Source organism: Dendrobates tinctorius, unplaced genomic scaffold, assembly GCF_039654945.1.
Source record: "Dendrobates tinctorius isolate UK_male_01 unplaced genomic scaffold, ASM3965494v1 ptg000087l, whole genome shotgun sequence".
Lineage (NCBI taxonomy): Eukaryota > Metazoa > Chordata > Amphibia > Anura > Dendrobatidae > Dendrobates > Dendrobates tinctorius.
Window position 1 is genome coordinate 189,789 of NW_027361755.1, and position 16,856 is coordinate 206,644.

At 44.1% G+C, this 16,856-nt stretch overlaps 1 protein-coding gene across 7 annotated transcripts in view; it reads left to right on the plus strand.

The window, feature by feature from the left end:
• ZDHHC14 (zDHHC palmitoyltransferase 14) overlaps window positions 1–16,856 on the plus strand; it is a 470,395-nt gene that overhangs the window by 169,605 nt on the left and 283,934 nt on the right. For all 7 annotated transcript variants that reach the window (XM_073585700.1, XM_073585693.1, XM_073585697.1 and 4 more), the window contains 2 exons: window positions 8,767–8,815; window positions 9,500–9,602. In XM_073585700.1, the coding sequence (XP_073441801.1) occupies window positions 8,767–8,815; window positions 9,500–9,602 (152 nt within the window). The remainder of the gene's footprint in view (window positions 1–8,766; window positions 8,816–9,499; window positions 9,603–16,856) is intronic.

The following is a 16,856-nucleotide window of genomic DNA, read 5'->3' on the forward strand; positions in this document are numbered from 1 at the left end:
GTCCTGAAATGTTATCCCAGGGCGCACTGTCTCCAAGAGTAGATCAAATGTTGCAAGGCTCATGCGACCGTAATGAAAAAAATTTTCAGGATGATCCCGCAGAGAAGAATAGAGCCGGTGGAAATGACCTCTTGTGAGTCGTTGCCTCAAAAGTGGATGGACCCACATGCGTCTCCTCCTCCGTGGATCCATTATCACTGGGTATGGCTGACCAAAGCGGCGTGACAAAAGCCATTGTAAGAGAACCTGCTCAGTTGTGTTGAAACTCAGACTGTCTGTCATGTTGGCCATACAACACCTAGTCAAGGCAAGGTCAAAAATGGACAGAATGGAGGCAGCCACCTGTTCCAGAGCCAATAAATAGGGTGTAGGCTAATGATTGAAATAGTTTGCAGGCCTCAAAACCGTTAATGTCCATTTTGCAAGTTGGTGAGAAAATCTCGCCATACGGATTACAGTAATAGTAAATAACCCCCCCTTTATCACCTCATTAGTTAGGGAAATATAATGAAATAAAGAAAATATATTTATTTTCATTTTTCAGTTAGGGTTAGAATTTGAGTTAGGGTTGGAATTAGGGTTAGCGTTAGAATTAGGCTTATAATTCGGGTTAAGGTTAGAATTAGGATTGGAATTAGGGTTGGAATTAGGGTTAGGGGTGTGATGGGGTTAGGGTTGGAGCTAGAATTGAGGGGTTTCCGCTATTTAGGCATATCAGGGTGTCTCCAAACGCGCCATGGCGCCACCATTGATTCCAGCCAATTTTGCGTTCAAAAAGTCAAATGGTGCTCCCTCCCTTCCGAGCCCAGACGTGTGCCCAAACAGTGGTTTACCCCACATATGGGGTATGGGCGTTCTCAGGACAAATTGCATACCAACTGTGGGGGTCTAATTTATCCTGTTACCTTTGGGAAAATAAAAAAAATTGGGGGCTAAAAAATTACTTGTGGGGAAAAAAAGAATTTTTTTTCATGGCTCTGCGTTATAAACTTCTGTGAAGCACTTGGGGGTTCAAAGTGCTCACAACACATCTAGATAAGCTCCTTGGGGGGTCTAGTTTCCAAATGGGATTACTTGTGGGGGGTTTCTACTGTTTAGGCACATCAAAGGCTCTGCAAACGCAACATGATGCCTGCAGAACATTCCATCAAAATCTGCATTCCAAAACGGCGCTCCTTCCCTTCTGAGCTCTCCCATGCGCCCAAACTGTGGTTCCCCCCCACATATAGGATATCAGCGTACTCAGAACAAATTGCACAACAACTTTTGTGGTCCAATTTCTCCTGTTACCCTTGTGAAAATAAAAAATAGTGGGGTAAAAAATCATTTTTGAGGGAAAAAAATTTTTTTTTAATTTTCACGGCTCTACGTTATAAACTTCTGGGGGTTCAAAGTGCTCACCACACATCTAGATAAGCTCCTTGGGGGGTCTAGTTTACAAAATGGAGTTACTTGTGGGGGGTTTCTACTGTTTAGGCACATCAGGGGCTCTCCAAACGCAACATGGCGCCCGATCTCAGTTCCAGCCAATTCTGCGTTGAAAAAGTGAAATGGCGCTCGTTCCCTTGCGAGATCTGCCGTGCGCCCAAAAAGGGGTTTACCCCTACATATGGGGTATCGGCATTTTCAGGAGAAATTGCACAACAAGTTTTGTGGTTCATTTTATTTTTTAACACTTGTGAAAATAAAAACAAATTGGTTCTGAAGTTAATTTTTTGCAAAAAATGTAAATGTTAATTTTTTCCTTCCACATTGCTTCAGGTCCTGTGAAGCAAGTAAAGGGTTAATCTTGAATGTGATTTCGAGCACCTTGAGGGGTCCAGTTTTTAGAATGGTGTTACTTTTGGGTATTTTCTGTCATGTACACCCCTCAAAATGACTTTAAATAAGATGTGATCCCTAATTAAACAATGGTTTCGTGAAATTTGTTGTAAAAATGAGAAATCACTGGTCACGTTTTAAACCTTATAGCTTCCTAACAAAATAAAATTTGGTTTCCAAAATTGTCCTGATGTAAAGTAGCCATGTGGGAAATGTTATGTATTAAGAAATTAGTGTCACATATCTCTCATTTAAGGGCATAAAAATTTAAAGTTTGAACATAGCAACATTTTCAAAATTTTAGCCATTTTTCCATTTTTTTCATAAACACAGGTCATATAGAATTAAGTAACATGAAGTTAAATATGTCCTGAAAAAAAAATGTCTGAATTAGCGGGATCCGTTAAAGCTTTCCAGAGTTATTACTTCATAAAGTGACAGTGGTCAGAATTGTAAAAATTGGCCTGGTCATTAAGCTGCCAAATGGCTCTTGTCACGAAGGGGTTAAGATGATCAATACATGCATGCATGTCACATTTCACAAAAATGATTAAGAAAACCTGTCACTAGGATTTTGGACTCTTGTCTTAACCCCTTCATGACCCAGCCTATTTTGACCTTAATGACCTGGCCATTTTTTGCAATTCTGACCAGTGTCCCTTTATGAGGTAATAACTCAGGAACGCTTCAACGTATCCTAGCGATTCCGAGATTGTTTTTTCGTGACATATTGGGCTTCATGATAGTGGTAAATTTAGGTCGATAATTTTTGCGTTTATTTGTGAAAAAAATGGAAATTTGGCGAAAATTTTGAAAATTTTGCAATTTTCAAATTTTGAATTTTTATTCTGTTAAACCAGAGAGATATGTGACACACAATGGTTAATAAATAACATTTCCCACATGTCTACTTTACATCAGAACAATTTTGGAAACAACATTTTTTTTCGTTAGGAAGTTATAAGGGTTAAAAGTTGACCAGCAATTTCTCATTTTTACAACAAAATTTACAAAACCATTTTTTTTAGGGACCACCTCACATTTGAAGTCACTTTGAGGGGTCTAAATGGCAGAAAATACCCAAAAGTGTCACCATTCTAAAAACTGCACCCCTCAAGCTACTCAAAACTACATTCAAGAAGATTATTAACCCTTCAGGTGCTTCACAGGAACTAAAGCAACATGGAATGAAAAAATGGACATTTTAATTTTTCCAACCAAAATTTTATTTTAGCATCAGTTTTTTCATTTTCACATGGGTAACAGGATAAAATGTATCCTAAAATTTGTTGGGCAATTTCTCCTGAGTACACTGATACCTCATATGTGGTCATAAACCACTGTTTGGGCGCACGGCAGGGTTCAGAAGGCAAGGAGCGCCATTTTACTTTTTGAATGTAAAATATGCTTGAATGTTTAGCGGTTGCCATGTCTTGTTTTAAGAGTACCTGTGTGCCTAAACACTGGAGCTCCCCCACAAGTGAGCCCATTTTGGAAACCAGACCTTCCAAGGAACTTATCTAGATGCATAGTATGCACTTTGAACCCCCAGGTGCTTCACAAATTGATCTGTAAAAAAAAAAAAGTACTTTTTTTTTTCACAAAAATTTTATTTGGCCTCAGTTTTTTCATTTTCACATGGGCAACAGGATAAAATGGATCCTAAAATTTGTTGGGCAATTTCTCCTGAGTACATCAATATCTCATATGTGGTCATAAACCACTGTTTGGGCGCACCGCAAGGCCCGGAAGGGAAGGAGCGCCTTGTGACTTTTTGATTGGAAAATTAGCTCCAATCGTTAGCGGACACCATGTCGCATTTGGAGAGCCCCTGTGTGCCTAAACATTGGAGCTCCCCCACAAGTGACCCCATTTTGGAAACTAGACCCCCCGAAGGAACTTATCTAGATGTGCGGTGAGCACTTTGAACCCCCAAGTGCTTCACAGAAGTTTATAACGCAGAGCAGTGAAAATAAAAAAATAATTTTTTTTCCTCAAAAATGATTTTTTAGCCCGCTATTTTTTATTTTCCCAAGGGTAACAGGATAAATTGGACCCCAAAAGTTGTTGTCCAGTTTGTCCTGAGTACACTGGTACCCCATATGTGGGGGAAAACCACTGTTTGAGCGCACGGCATGGCTCAGAAGGGAAGGAGCGTCATTTGACTTTTTGAATGGAAAATTAGCTCCAATCGTTAGCGGACACCATGTTGTGTTTGCAGAGCCCCTGTGTGCGTAAACTTTGGAGCTCCCCCACAAATGACCCCATTTTGGAAACTAGACCCCCTAAGGAACTTATCTAGATGCATAGTGAGCACTTTGAACCCCCAGGTGCTACGCAGAAGTTTATAACGCAGAGCCGTTAAAATAAAAATATTTTTTTTCCCTCAAAAAATTAATTTTTAGCCTGCTATTTTTTATTTTCACAAAGGTAACAGGATAAATTGGACCCCAAAAGTTGTTGTCCAGCTTGTCCTGAGTACGCTGGTACCACATATGTGGGGGGGACCACTGTTTGGGCACACGTTGGGGCTCAGAAGGGAAGTAGTGACGTTTTGAAATGCCGACTTGATGGAATGGTCTGTGGGCGTCATGTTATGTTTGCAGAGCCCCTGATGTACCTAAACAGTGGAAACCCCCCACAAATGACCCCATTTTGGAAACTAGATCACCCAAGAAACTAATATAGATGTGTGGTGAGCACTTTGAACCCCCAAGTGCTTCACAGAAGTTTATAACGCAGAGCCGTGAAAATAAAAAAATATATTTTTTTTTCCTCAAAAAATTATTTTTAGTCCACTGTTTTTTATTTTCACAAGGGTAACAGGATAAATTGGACCCCAAAAGTTGTTGTCCAGTGTGTCCTGAGTACGCTGGTACCCCATAAGTGGGGGGGACCACTGTTTGGGCACACGTTGGGGCTCGGAAGGGAAGTAGTGACGCTTTGAAATGAAGACTTGATGGAATGGTCTGTGGGCGTCATGCTACATTTGCAGAGCCCCTGATGTACCTAAACAGTGGAAACCCCCCACAAGTGACCCCATTTTGGAAACTATATCACCTAAGGAACTAATCTAGATGTGAGGTCAGCACTTTGAACCCCCAAGTGCTTCACAGAAGTTTATAACGCAAAGCTGTGAAAATAAAAAAATATTTTTTTTCCTCAAAAAGTGATTTTTAGCCCACTATTTTTTATTTTCACAAGGGTAACAGGATAAATTGGACCCCAAAAGTTGTTGTCCAGTTTGTCCTGAGTACGTTGGTACCCCATATATGGGGGGGACCACTGTTTGGGCACACGTTGGGGCTCGGAAGGGAAGTAGTGACGCTTTGAAATGCCGACTTGATGGAATGGTCTGTGGGCGTCATGTTACGTTTGCAGAGCCCCTGATGTGGAAACAGTGGAAACCCCCCACAAGTGACCCCATTTTGGAAACTAGACCCCCCAAGGAACTTATCTAGATGTGTGGTGAGCACGTTGAACCCCCAAGTGCTTCACAGAAGTTTATAACGCAGAACCGTGAAAATAAAAAAAAATTTTTCCACAAAAATAATTATTTTAGCCCCCATTTTTTTTATTTTCCCAAGGGTAGCAGGAGAAATTAGACCCCCAAAGTTGTTGTGCAATTTTTCCTGAGTACCCTGATACCCCATAAGTGGGGGTACACCACTGTTTGGGCACACGTCGGGGCTCGAAATGGAGGGAGCACTGTTTGACTTTTTGAACGCAAAATTGGCTGGAATAAATGGTGGCTCCATGTCGCGTTTGGAGAGCCCCTGATGTGCCTAAACAGTGGAAACCCCTCAATTCTATCTCCAACCCTAACCCCAACACACCCCTAACCCTAATCATAACCCTAACCACAACCCTAATCCCAACACACCCCTAACGAAATCCCAACTCTAACCCTAACCACAAGCCTAACCGTAATCCCAACCCCAACCCAACCCTAACCCTAAGTCCAACCCTAACCCTAAGTCCAACCCTAACCCTAAGTCCAACCCTAACCCTAAGTCCAACCCTAACCCTAAGTCCAACCCTAACCCTAAGTCCAACCCTAACCCTAAGTCCAACCCTAACCCTAAGTCCAACCCTAACCCTAAGTCCAACCCTAACCCTAAGTCCAACCCTAACCCTAAGTCCAACCCTAACCCTAAGTCCAACCCTAACCCTAAGTCCAACCCTAACCCTAAGTCCAACCCTAACCCTAAGTCCAACCCTAACCCTAAGTCCAACCCTAACCCTAAGTCCAACCCTAACCCTAAGTCCAACCCTAACCCTAAGTCCAACCCTAACCCTAAGTCCAACCCTAACCCTAAGTCCAACCCTAGCCCTAACCCTAACCCTAGCCCTGGACCTAACCCTAATGGAAAAAAAAATATATATATTTTATTATTTGTCCCTACCTATGGGGGTGATAAGGGGGGCGGTGATTTACTTTTTATTTATTTTGAGCACTATGAAAGTTTATCATAGTGATCAAAATAAATGAATGAATCTGCAGCGTTGCAGATTCGATTCGGCGCACTGCGCATGCGCCCGCCATCTTGCAAGATGGCGGCGCCCATGACGCTGGACGGCAGGACACCGGGACGGATAGCGGGAGGTCGGAGGCACAAAGGAGGGTGAGAGTGGGTGATTGGGGGGGCGGAGGGAAGGCGGATGGGCAGATCATGACGGCGGCTGCCGATCGGTGCCGTCAGACGGTGGCGGCAGCCGATCGGTGCCGTCAGTCGGTGTGGGGGGGGTCGGGTCTCGGTGTCCAGCCATGGCCGATGCTATTTCAGCATCGGCCATGGCTGGATTGTAATATTTCACCAATTTTCATTGGTGAAATATTACAATCGCTCTGATTGGCAGTTTCACTTTTAACAGCCAATCAGAGCGATCGTAGGCACGTGGGGGCTAAGCCACACCCCCAGGTGTTAACTCTGAAGGGTCCTTTGTGTGCGGGTCGGGTGACCTTTCAGTGACCCCGGTCACCCGACCCGCAGGGGGGCTATTTATAGCATGAGGCCTACGTAGGCGTCATAGGTCGTTTGGGCACTGCTTTTCATGACGCCTACGTAGGCGTCATGGGTCGTGAAGGGGTTAATACATATCTGTAATGATGCTTTAAATCTGATTTAAAGGATAACCTTTGTTTAAAGGATATGTTTTGTGTTTCAGCCATGGAAGCTTTATGCTAATGAAGCACATGTGCAGCTGAGCTGGACTATGCACTTGGTCTTCACCTGCCAATCTGGCCTGTGTATGACTGACTGGTCACTGCTTTTTCAGTGGTCTGCCTCCATTGGCCAAAAATTTGCACAGGTTCCAGCATTGGAGGGGGCAATGCATGCACATGTTTTCTCGGCTCAATTACCTCATTTGGAAGTTGCTTTGCTTGCCCAGCAATGATTGGTGCCTGCCTTAGGCTATGTGCACACGTTGCGGATTCTGCTGCGTTTCCGCAGCGGTTTTGGCCCTGCGGAAACGCAGCAGTTCCGCTGACATGTTACAGTACAATGAAACCCTATGGGGTTTCAAAAGCGCTGTGCTCACGGTGTGTTTTTTTCCGCGCGGTTTTGCTGCGGTTTACAAACCGCAGCATGTCAATTTTGTGCGGTTTCCGCAGCGGTTTCACACCTTTAACATAGTAGAGGTGTGAAACCGCAGACCAAACAGCAGGTCACTTTACCTGCGATTCCGCGCGGAAAAACCCGCAGCGGAATCCGCAACGTGTGCACATAGCCTTAGGAAGTAGGTCATTAGTCATGTCTTTTAGTTAAGAGTCCTAAATCTGGCTGACTGGTCCTTTTTAAACTTTTAAACTGCCAATCCTGTTCTTATAAACCTGGACCTAAAGGACTAAGCGTCTTTATTTTTCCAGACACATACCCAGAGTCATAACTTTTAGGTAGATGTAACTGTATGAGGGTTTGTTACTTGCAGAAATGGTTGAATTTGTCAGTCATTCAGTTTTGTGGTACATTATAGTTAAGTTAGCTCTTTCAAAGTGGTTTTTGGGAAAAATAAAATCAAATTTTTCTTTTTTTGTTAAATCTGAAGTTTAAATACTGAGTTACATATTATAATTTAATCCTGGATAGCACTCGCTACATTGGTCTGCATTGACAGTTGAATCTACTGTTTGGAAATAGATAAGTATATATTACAACCCAATATAATAATAATAATAATAATAATAATAATATATAGCGCCAACATATTCCGCAGCTCTTTACAGTTTAACAGTATTGTTTTGTTCCTTCAAAAAATAGTGTCCATTTTGCCTACATAGTGCAACTACTAAATCATCATGTACACTTCAGAAAGGTGTCCTATAAACTCTTAACTGCTTTTTACTAGTGATGAGCGAGTATACTCGTTACGCGGGTTTCCCCGAGCACGCTCGGGTGTCCTCCGAGTATTTTGTAGTGCTTGGAGATTTAGTTTGTCTCCTCAGCTGCATGATTTGCGACTGCTAGACAGGCTGAATACATGTGTGGAATGTCTGTTTGTTAGGCAATCGCTTCATGTATTCCGCCTGTCTTGCAGCTGCAAATTAGGCAGCTGAGGCGACAAAAAATAAATCTCAGAGCACAAATACTCCGCGACCACCCGTGCATGCTCGCGGTGACCCGAGCAACGAGTATACTCGCCAATCACTACTTTTTACTAGAGTCTCTTCTAAAGGGTTAAGGATAAAAAATTATGGTCAGGCGGCTAATGAATATCCAGACAATGATTCCCATTCAATAAAAAATACCATATTTTCTAAATGAGGTATTGGATAGACTATGTTTCTTCTGATAATTCTGGAACATTTAGGAACCTTAACCCTGCTTAATTTGCACGGTTTTAATTTCTGGCGCAAACGGAGTAATAAATGTGAGCCAAAAGGTGCAAGTCTGTTTTATTCCCTACTTATTTTCACTTTTTTTTTTTTTTTTTTATTTCTAGGCTCTCAGCAATCAGGATTTCTTAATGCCTTAAAGGACAGCCCTGCAAGATATCCTTTACAAGATTTCTCTGTAACCTATAGTCTGTTAATTGAAAAGTTTTATATTTAATTGGCTTACAATTCTAATGTATTGTGTTCCTTAACAAATAAAATTAGAAGATGATTTCATGTCGTCAAATATAAGAGTGTGTGCACACGCTGCGGATTTGGCCCTGCGGATCCGCAGCAGTTTTCTGCTGCGTTGTACAGTACCTTTATTTTCTATGCAAAATGAAAACCGCAGTGCAGATGCTGCGGAATTTTCCTCGCGGATTTGCTGCAGTTTCAAATCCACAGAAAGAATTGACATATCAATTCTTTCTGCGGATTCCGCTGCGGGTTGCCATCTGCTCCATTGTGGAGATGATAAACCGCAGGGCAAACTCGCAGGCTAATCCGCAGATAAACCGTAGGTCTTCTGACCTGCGGATTTACCTGCAGATTTTACTAAATCTGCGTGGAAAAATCAGAGCATTCCGCAGCGTGTGCACACAGCCTAAATATTTGTGTTGCAGTACACGCTCTAAATACTGGAGAATGTGCTATTGCTTATATAATTTTACATAAGAGTTAAGTCCCCAATAGAACTGCTTATAATAAGTTTTATTTACATTTCAGCGGTGACACTCTTAAGCTTCATATTACAAGTTTATATCTTGAATTTGATGTGTGCCTCCTTAACTCCTATTTTACTGTCCTGGAAGCTGTGGTGTGTTTCTTTTCTATGTGGTCAATTGTTGGCCTTTCGGGTTTCCACACTTACCTAATCAGTTCCAATCAAACTACCAATGAAGATGTAAGTATGGAAGTTGATAAGTTAGGACTGCATGGTCACTTTGACAGGGTAACATTGAGATTGCCAATAGTTAAGGATTTAAACCCTGTCATTTCAATGTACAGTAACCTAACAATATCCTCCTAAACTGGTATAGTGAGCCCTTCTAGAAACATGAAAATCAATAGCGATTTATGAAGGAGAAAACTATCAGAATATAAATAAATATAATCAATTTTTATTATAATAAAACATAGAAAATAGATGCAAAAATTTACAATTAATCACTTAAGGATATGCCAAAAACTAGTGAGCAAGAGTACACAGCATGACCAAGTATTTGTAACCTATTACAGAGATTAAGTAATAAATAATAGTAGTCCACAGTAAATGTCTCTAACAGGATGGTCACTATCTCTATCATCCTTCATTGCAGGCTTCAGGTGTTAATACCGCGCATACGCTGCCATGCTGTAGTAGGAGACGATCTTTAATTGTGAAGAGTTATCTTGGTTAAGAGCCCAGTCTTGTGACTAGATGTGTGCATTGAGCTCCTTCCCTGTTATTACGTGGTAACATGGCAACGCGCCGACACACATGCCTTATTAATTGATCTACACACTCTATATTATGGCGTTATGTCGTGTTACCCTACATACCGACGAAGCTGCAGAGGCGGTGAAACATGCGTTGAGGTGCGGGCTGACAGCGCACACATACCTGGCAACATGGCTTCAGGTAGTGGGTTATATACAGTGGGTACAGAAAGTATTCAGACCCCTTTAAATGTTTCACTCTGTTTCATTGCAGCCATTTGGTAAATCCAAAAAAGTTCTTTTTTTTTTTTTTCTCATTAATATACACTCTGCACCCCATCTTGACGATAAAAAAAACAGAAATAATGTAGAAATTTTCGCTAATTTATTAAAGAAAAACTGAAATATATCACATGGTCAAAAGTATTCAGACCCTTTGCTCAAGCACTCATTTTTAAGTCGCATGCTGTCCATTTCCATATGATCCTCCTTGTGATGGTTTTACTCCTTCATTGGAGTCCAGTTGTGTTTAATTAAACTGACAGGACTTGATTTGCAAAGGCACACACCTGTCTATATAAGACCTTACTGTGCATGTCAGACCAAATGAGAATCATGAGGTCAAAGGAACTGGCCAAGGAGCTCAGAGACAGAATTGTGGCAGGGGACAGATCTGGCCAAGGTTACAAAAGAATTTCTGCATTACTCAAGGTTCCTAAGAGCACAGTGGCCTCCATAATCCTTAAATGGAGGAAGTTTGGGACCACCAGAAGTCTTCCTAGACCTGGTTGTTCAGCCAAACTGAGCAATCGTGGGAGAAGAGCCTTGGTGAGAGAGGTAAAGAAGAATCCCAAGATCACTGTGGCTGAGCTCCACAGATGCAGTAGGGAAGATGGAAGAAAGTTCCACAAAGTCAACTACCACTGCAGCCCTCCACCAGTCGGGCCTTTTTGGCAGAGTGGCCCGACGCAAGCCTCTCCTCATTACATGACATATGCAAGCCTGCATAGAGTTTGCTAAAAAAACAAACACATGAAGGACTCGCAGACTAAGAGAAATAAGATTCTCTGGTCTGAGGAGACTAAGAACTTTTTGGTGATAATTCTAATTGGTATGTTTGGAGAAAACCAGGCACTGCTCATCACCTGCCTAATACAATCCCAACAGTGAAACATGGTGGTGGCAGTATCATGCTGTGGGAGTGTTTTTCAGCTGCTGGAACAGGACAACTCTTTGCGGTTGAAGTAAACATGAATGTGGCCCAGTACATAGATATCCTGAATGAAAACCTCTTCCAGAGTGCTGTGGACCTCAGACTTGGCTGAAGGTTCACCTTCCAACAAGACACTGACCCTAATAACACAGCTAAAATAACAAAGGAGTGCCTTCAGAACAACTCTGTGACCATTCTTGAGTGGCCCAGCCTGAGTCCTGACCTAAACCCAACTGAGCATCTCTGGAGAGACCTGAAAATGGCTGTCCACCAACATTCACCATCCAAACTGACAGAAATGGAGAGGATCTGCAAGGAACAATGGCAGAAGTTCCCTAAATCCAGGAGTGAAAAACTTGTTGCATCATTCCCAAGAAGACTCATGGCTGTACTAGTTCAAAAGGGTGTTTTTACTCAATACTGAGCAAAGGGTCTGAATACTTATGACCATGTATTTTAGTTCAGTTTTTCCTTTTTCCTGTTAGAGACCTTGTTTATTGTGGACTACTATTGTTAATTGCTTAATCCCTGTATCAGGTTATAGATAATTGATTATGCTGTGTATTTTTGCTTACCAGTTTGTCATCGCGTCCTTAATTGATTAATTGTATATTTTGTATATTTTCTATTATGCTTTTAATATTCTAACAAATATGTATTTATTTGGACTCCCATGATGGCACCACGAGAGGGGATCCTCCCTTCAGGGACAGGATACCTATATTTACAAATGGGGGGCACCTCTCCCACAGATCAGTTGGTTTACTGTCCCTGACGGGTACTCTGTTCTTAGAGGTACCTGTGAGGAGTTTATGGATTCCTAGCCTGGCTGGTCGGTTCAAGTAGCGGGGGTCACCTGCCTCGGCCGTTTGCGGGGTTCCTGAAAAGCGCCACGGTGGTCCAAGATGGATTTCACGTCTGTGAACGAGCAGGTGGAGCGGTGGTCGGAGGATTACTGTCTCTGGAGGGCCAGCGCAGGAAAGTAAGTATTTCCCTCGGATCCATGCGGCTGTAGGCGTGCGTGGCGTGCTACTGTGGCCCTGGGTTTCCTGGTCTGGCGGTGTCTGGGGGCGGGCCAGAGGCTCGACCGGTGACAGGTCCTGTGCGGTCGGCGTCCTCTACTGAGGGCGCCATGGCAGGCCATCGGGGGGGGGGGGCGTGGGAGCTCGTCCTGGCTGACGGATGTCGACCGGCTTCTGGATAATGGTGCTACAGTCTGGCCTAGCACTGTGGCTAGGGTCAGGGGCATCGGGGTCCGGAGCAGGTTTGTTGTCCTGGCATCCTGAGGAGTGGGGCTGCACGTGATCCTGGGGGCATGTGGTTCCAGGGGAGGGAGGCGCCTGGGCCATGACCTGCTGACCCAGTTATGGGGGAGTGCATAAGAGAAAGCATGCACATGCCTGCTGTGCTTCTGAACCCATTGGTTGCAATGGAGATTGGTGAACAGCTTCTCAGAAGCCCTGTACTGCACGGCGAGAGGCCCGTGACAATACGGTAGTGGCCAGGTGAATGGTCGGTCCACGCGCAGGATCTCCTCCAGAGTGGACGAGTCGGTAGAGTCGGGTGGAATATGCCGCCTCATGATTCAGTACATACTCACTGTATACACTAGTAAGTGATCTTCGTTGGTCTTCACTTGGTGATGCAGTCTTCCCCTTATTTTCTTGTCCTGCAGGGGAAGAAATGTATAGGAATGTCAAGGCACAAGGAATGTGCCCTCTGCAGATGCCCCTTGCCGGTCTTCTGTCCAAAAAAATTTTTACTCTTGTGTCTGGCAGCCGGTGTGGTTCACCAGGGTGGTGAGAAGAGCTGTTAGAGTAGGTTACATTACCTCATGCTTACCCCCTCACAGGTAGCAGAAGAAATGCGCAACTTTAAAGAAGATCATTAGGACTGAAGTAAGGGAATCCATGAGGTCCCTATCCCAGGGAAAAAATTCCAAAGGAAGGGGGAAGGAACGTAAAGCAGACTTTCTGGATTCGGACTCCTCTGCTAGCTACATGAGGAATGAGGATTCCTCCAGCTCATTGACTTCATCTTCTTCCTCAGAGGAGGGCTCTGGCTGTTCTGCTTCCCCTTAGACCGCATGAACAAATTAGAAAAGGTGGTCATAGGAACAATGGGATTGGTAGAGTCCAGGCTGGAGCGCTCCATGCAGGACGTCATGTTTGGGGAACTAGGTCATAGAAAGCTTAGGTCCTTTCCCTTAAATGAGAAAATTCAGTCTGGTATTTTGGGAATGGAAGAGGCCAGAGGGGGCTCCTTACCTCCGGCATTTAAGCGAAGATACCCCTTCGAGGACCCTGTTATAAATACTTGTGATAAAGCCCCGAAATAGATACGGCAGTGGCCAAGGCATCAAAGAAGTCCTCTTTACCCTTTAGGACCCGGGGACTCTGAAGGACCCTTCAGATAGGAAGGTGGAAACGTTCCTTAAAGGGACATGGGAGATGTCAGCAGAATCCCTGAGGCCAGCAGTGTCGTTCACTTGTATGGCCAGGTCAATGATGGTATGGCTTTACCAACTCGACTCAGTTGAATGAGGGAGCCTGTCGTGAAACTATCCTGGGCGCCTTACCAGTGATTTAGGGTGCCACAGCATTTTTATCCTATGCTTTAGCAGATTCAGTCAGGATGGCTGCTAGAGGAGGGCTTTGTGGCTAAAGTGCTGGCTGGGGGATATCCAGGCCAGGTCCAGGCTTTATTCCATGTGAGGGAGAATACTTCTTTGGTCCGGTCCTGGACAATCTTCTGGACGAGGCAGATGAGGACAAAAAGAAATTCACCAGCTTGTTGACCCCTTCCTAACGGCGTTCCTTCAGCAGAAGGTTCAATCGTAGGAGGCCTTCCAGGGACCGAGCCAAGTGGGATGAGAAGAAAAGAGGCATGGGGTTCATGTTTAGACACTCATCACGAGAATGTATGAAGCCGTCACAATGACTGACAGTTCCCATGGTGGTTAGAATGTCTGCCTTCTACCCAGCCTGGTCACTATTTACCAACAGTGACTGGATTCATAGTCTAATTTCATCAGGACTAAAACTGGAATTTTCTTCTGTTCCACAGGATAAATTCATCATAACCCCTTCCCGGTCTTCCCTCTCAGAGCAGGCAGCCCTAGAGGCAGAGGTTCTGGAACTATACCATAAGGAGGTACTGACGGAGGTTCCAGGGTCGGAAAGGTGTAGAGGATTCTACTTTCCCCTATTTTTGGATCGTAAACTGGATGGCTCCTTCAGGACTATCATTAATCTTAGAGCTCTGAATAAGTTTTTGATAGTGCGCCACTTTAAGATGACAATAAAACATATTTGAAAACGGTTTTATGGCAGTGTTAGATCTGAGAGATGCATACTGCTATGTGCCTATCCATGCAGATCATCAGCGGTTCCTCAGGGTGGCAGTAATCATGGGGGGCACAGTCTGACACTTTCAGTTTACAGCTCTCCCTTTTGACCTTGCGATTGCCCCTTGTGTTTTTACAAAGGTAGTTGCCGAGGTCATGGCCCACCTACGTGAGACCGACATTCTAATTATTCCCTACAGAGTTGGACAACTCTGATTGTAGGCAGGTCGGCAGATCATTGTCTAGTTCTGGTAGAAGGGACAATGTCCACTCTGAAGCACGTGGGGTGACTACTACACACTAAAAAATCTCAGCTACAACCCTTAAAAGTGCAGCAGTTTTTGGGTCTCGTTTTGGATTTAGAAAGGCAGGAATGTCGTCTACCATCTGATAAACTAATTTGCCTTCGTCACCAGGTTTTGAGAGCATCAAACAATCCCACCATGTCTCTTAGGGAACTTTAACAGGGACATAGCCTGCCTATCTTCATGCATTCCAGCTGTCAGATGGCCACAATTTCATACAAGGACACTACAAAGAGACGTCTTGCTTAATGATAGGGCCCTTGAGGGGTTCCTGCAGGGTAGGCTGACCTTGTCCCCAGCTTTCTTACCTTTCCTTGGGTGGTGGCTAGACCGGGGTAACCTCTTGAGGGGAGTTCCCTGGGAGAATCGCATATCCTGATTAATTACTACAGGTGCTAGCCCTACTGGTTGGGGGGCACATATGGGAGAGATGGTAGTCCAGGGCCTATGGGATCAACAGGAAGACAGTTCATCTAACCTTATGAGCTAACAGCAGTAGAACTGGCAGTTAATAGACCCCTTATATACCTGCATGATCATCACGTAAAGATCCTCTCCAACAATCAGGTGATGATGGCCTACATCAACCACCAAGGTGGAACTCGATCCAGACCCCTGATGGAAGTAACAGACCGCCTGTTTCAGATAGCAGAGGAACATTTTCTATCTTTGACAGCACTGCATATAAAGGGAAAGGACAATATCAGCAGATTTTCTGAGCCGCTACGTACTAAGGCAGGAAGAATGGACCCTGAAAAGTGCTGTCTTCAACCAGTTTGTGCGAATGTGGGGTAGGCCGGATGTAGACCTCTGCCACCAGGAAGAACAGGAAAGTAAAATAGTTCTGTTCCCTGGACCCCAGAGAGAGCCCCCTAGTAGTAGATGCCTTCCTGATAAAGTGGGACTTCATCCTGGGTTATGCCTTTCCTCCCTTAGCTCTCTTGCCTCTTAGTAGTGAGGAAAATCAGGGAAGACAGGGAAAAGATCATAGAAATTGCCCCCTTTTGGCCCAGAAGGGCGTGGTTCTCATGGCTGAGAACAATGTCGGTCTCCAATCCATGGGTACTACCAGAGCATCCGGACCTCCTCTCCTAGGGTCCAGTCTTCCATCAACAAGTGGTGGGGCTCCACCTGATGGTGTGGAATTTGAAAGGTCGTTACTGAGGGATAAGAGGGTTCTCCCCCAATTTAATAGCCACCCTTCTAAAAAGTAGAAAAGTAATTACAACCAGGATTTACGTTAGGACCTGGAGGAAATATCTAGCTTCAGAATTTGGAGCCGGGGGGGAAGTGCCAATAGGCCAAATTCTAGAGTTCCTTCAGAGGGGTTTAGAGATGGTTCTTTCCAATGGAACTCTTAAGGTGCAGGTTTCAGCCTTGGGGGCCTTTTTTAGCTGTGACATCACTGGTGACTACTGGATCTCAAGTAATATTAAAGTGGCAGGCAGATCTAGGCCCATACATAGAGAAAGGTTTATGCCTTGGGACTTGAGCTTAGGGCTCTCAGCCATAACTGAGGGCCCCGTTTGAGCCCATGGTATCTGCCTCAGTAAAAGTGCTCTCCCTCAAGGTAGCCTTCTTAGTTGCTCTAACATCGGCGCGGAGGGTGAGTGATATTCAGGCCCTTTCTATGCTTCCTCCTTATATGCAGTTCCTGGATGACAAAGTAATGCTGAGACCGGATCCAGCTTACTTTCTCAAGGTTTCCTCAAGATTCCACAGATTGCAGGAAATGGTTCTTCCTTCTTTTCTCCCCAATCCAACTAATCAAAAGGAAAGGAAGCTTCACACTTTGGACATTAGGAGATACCTGCTAAAGTACCTTCTGGTCACTGACCTCAGGAAGAAGGGCAGTGTTTTTTTTATATCCTTCAA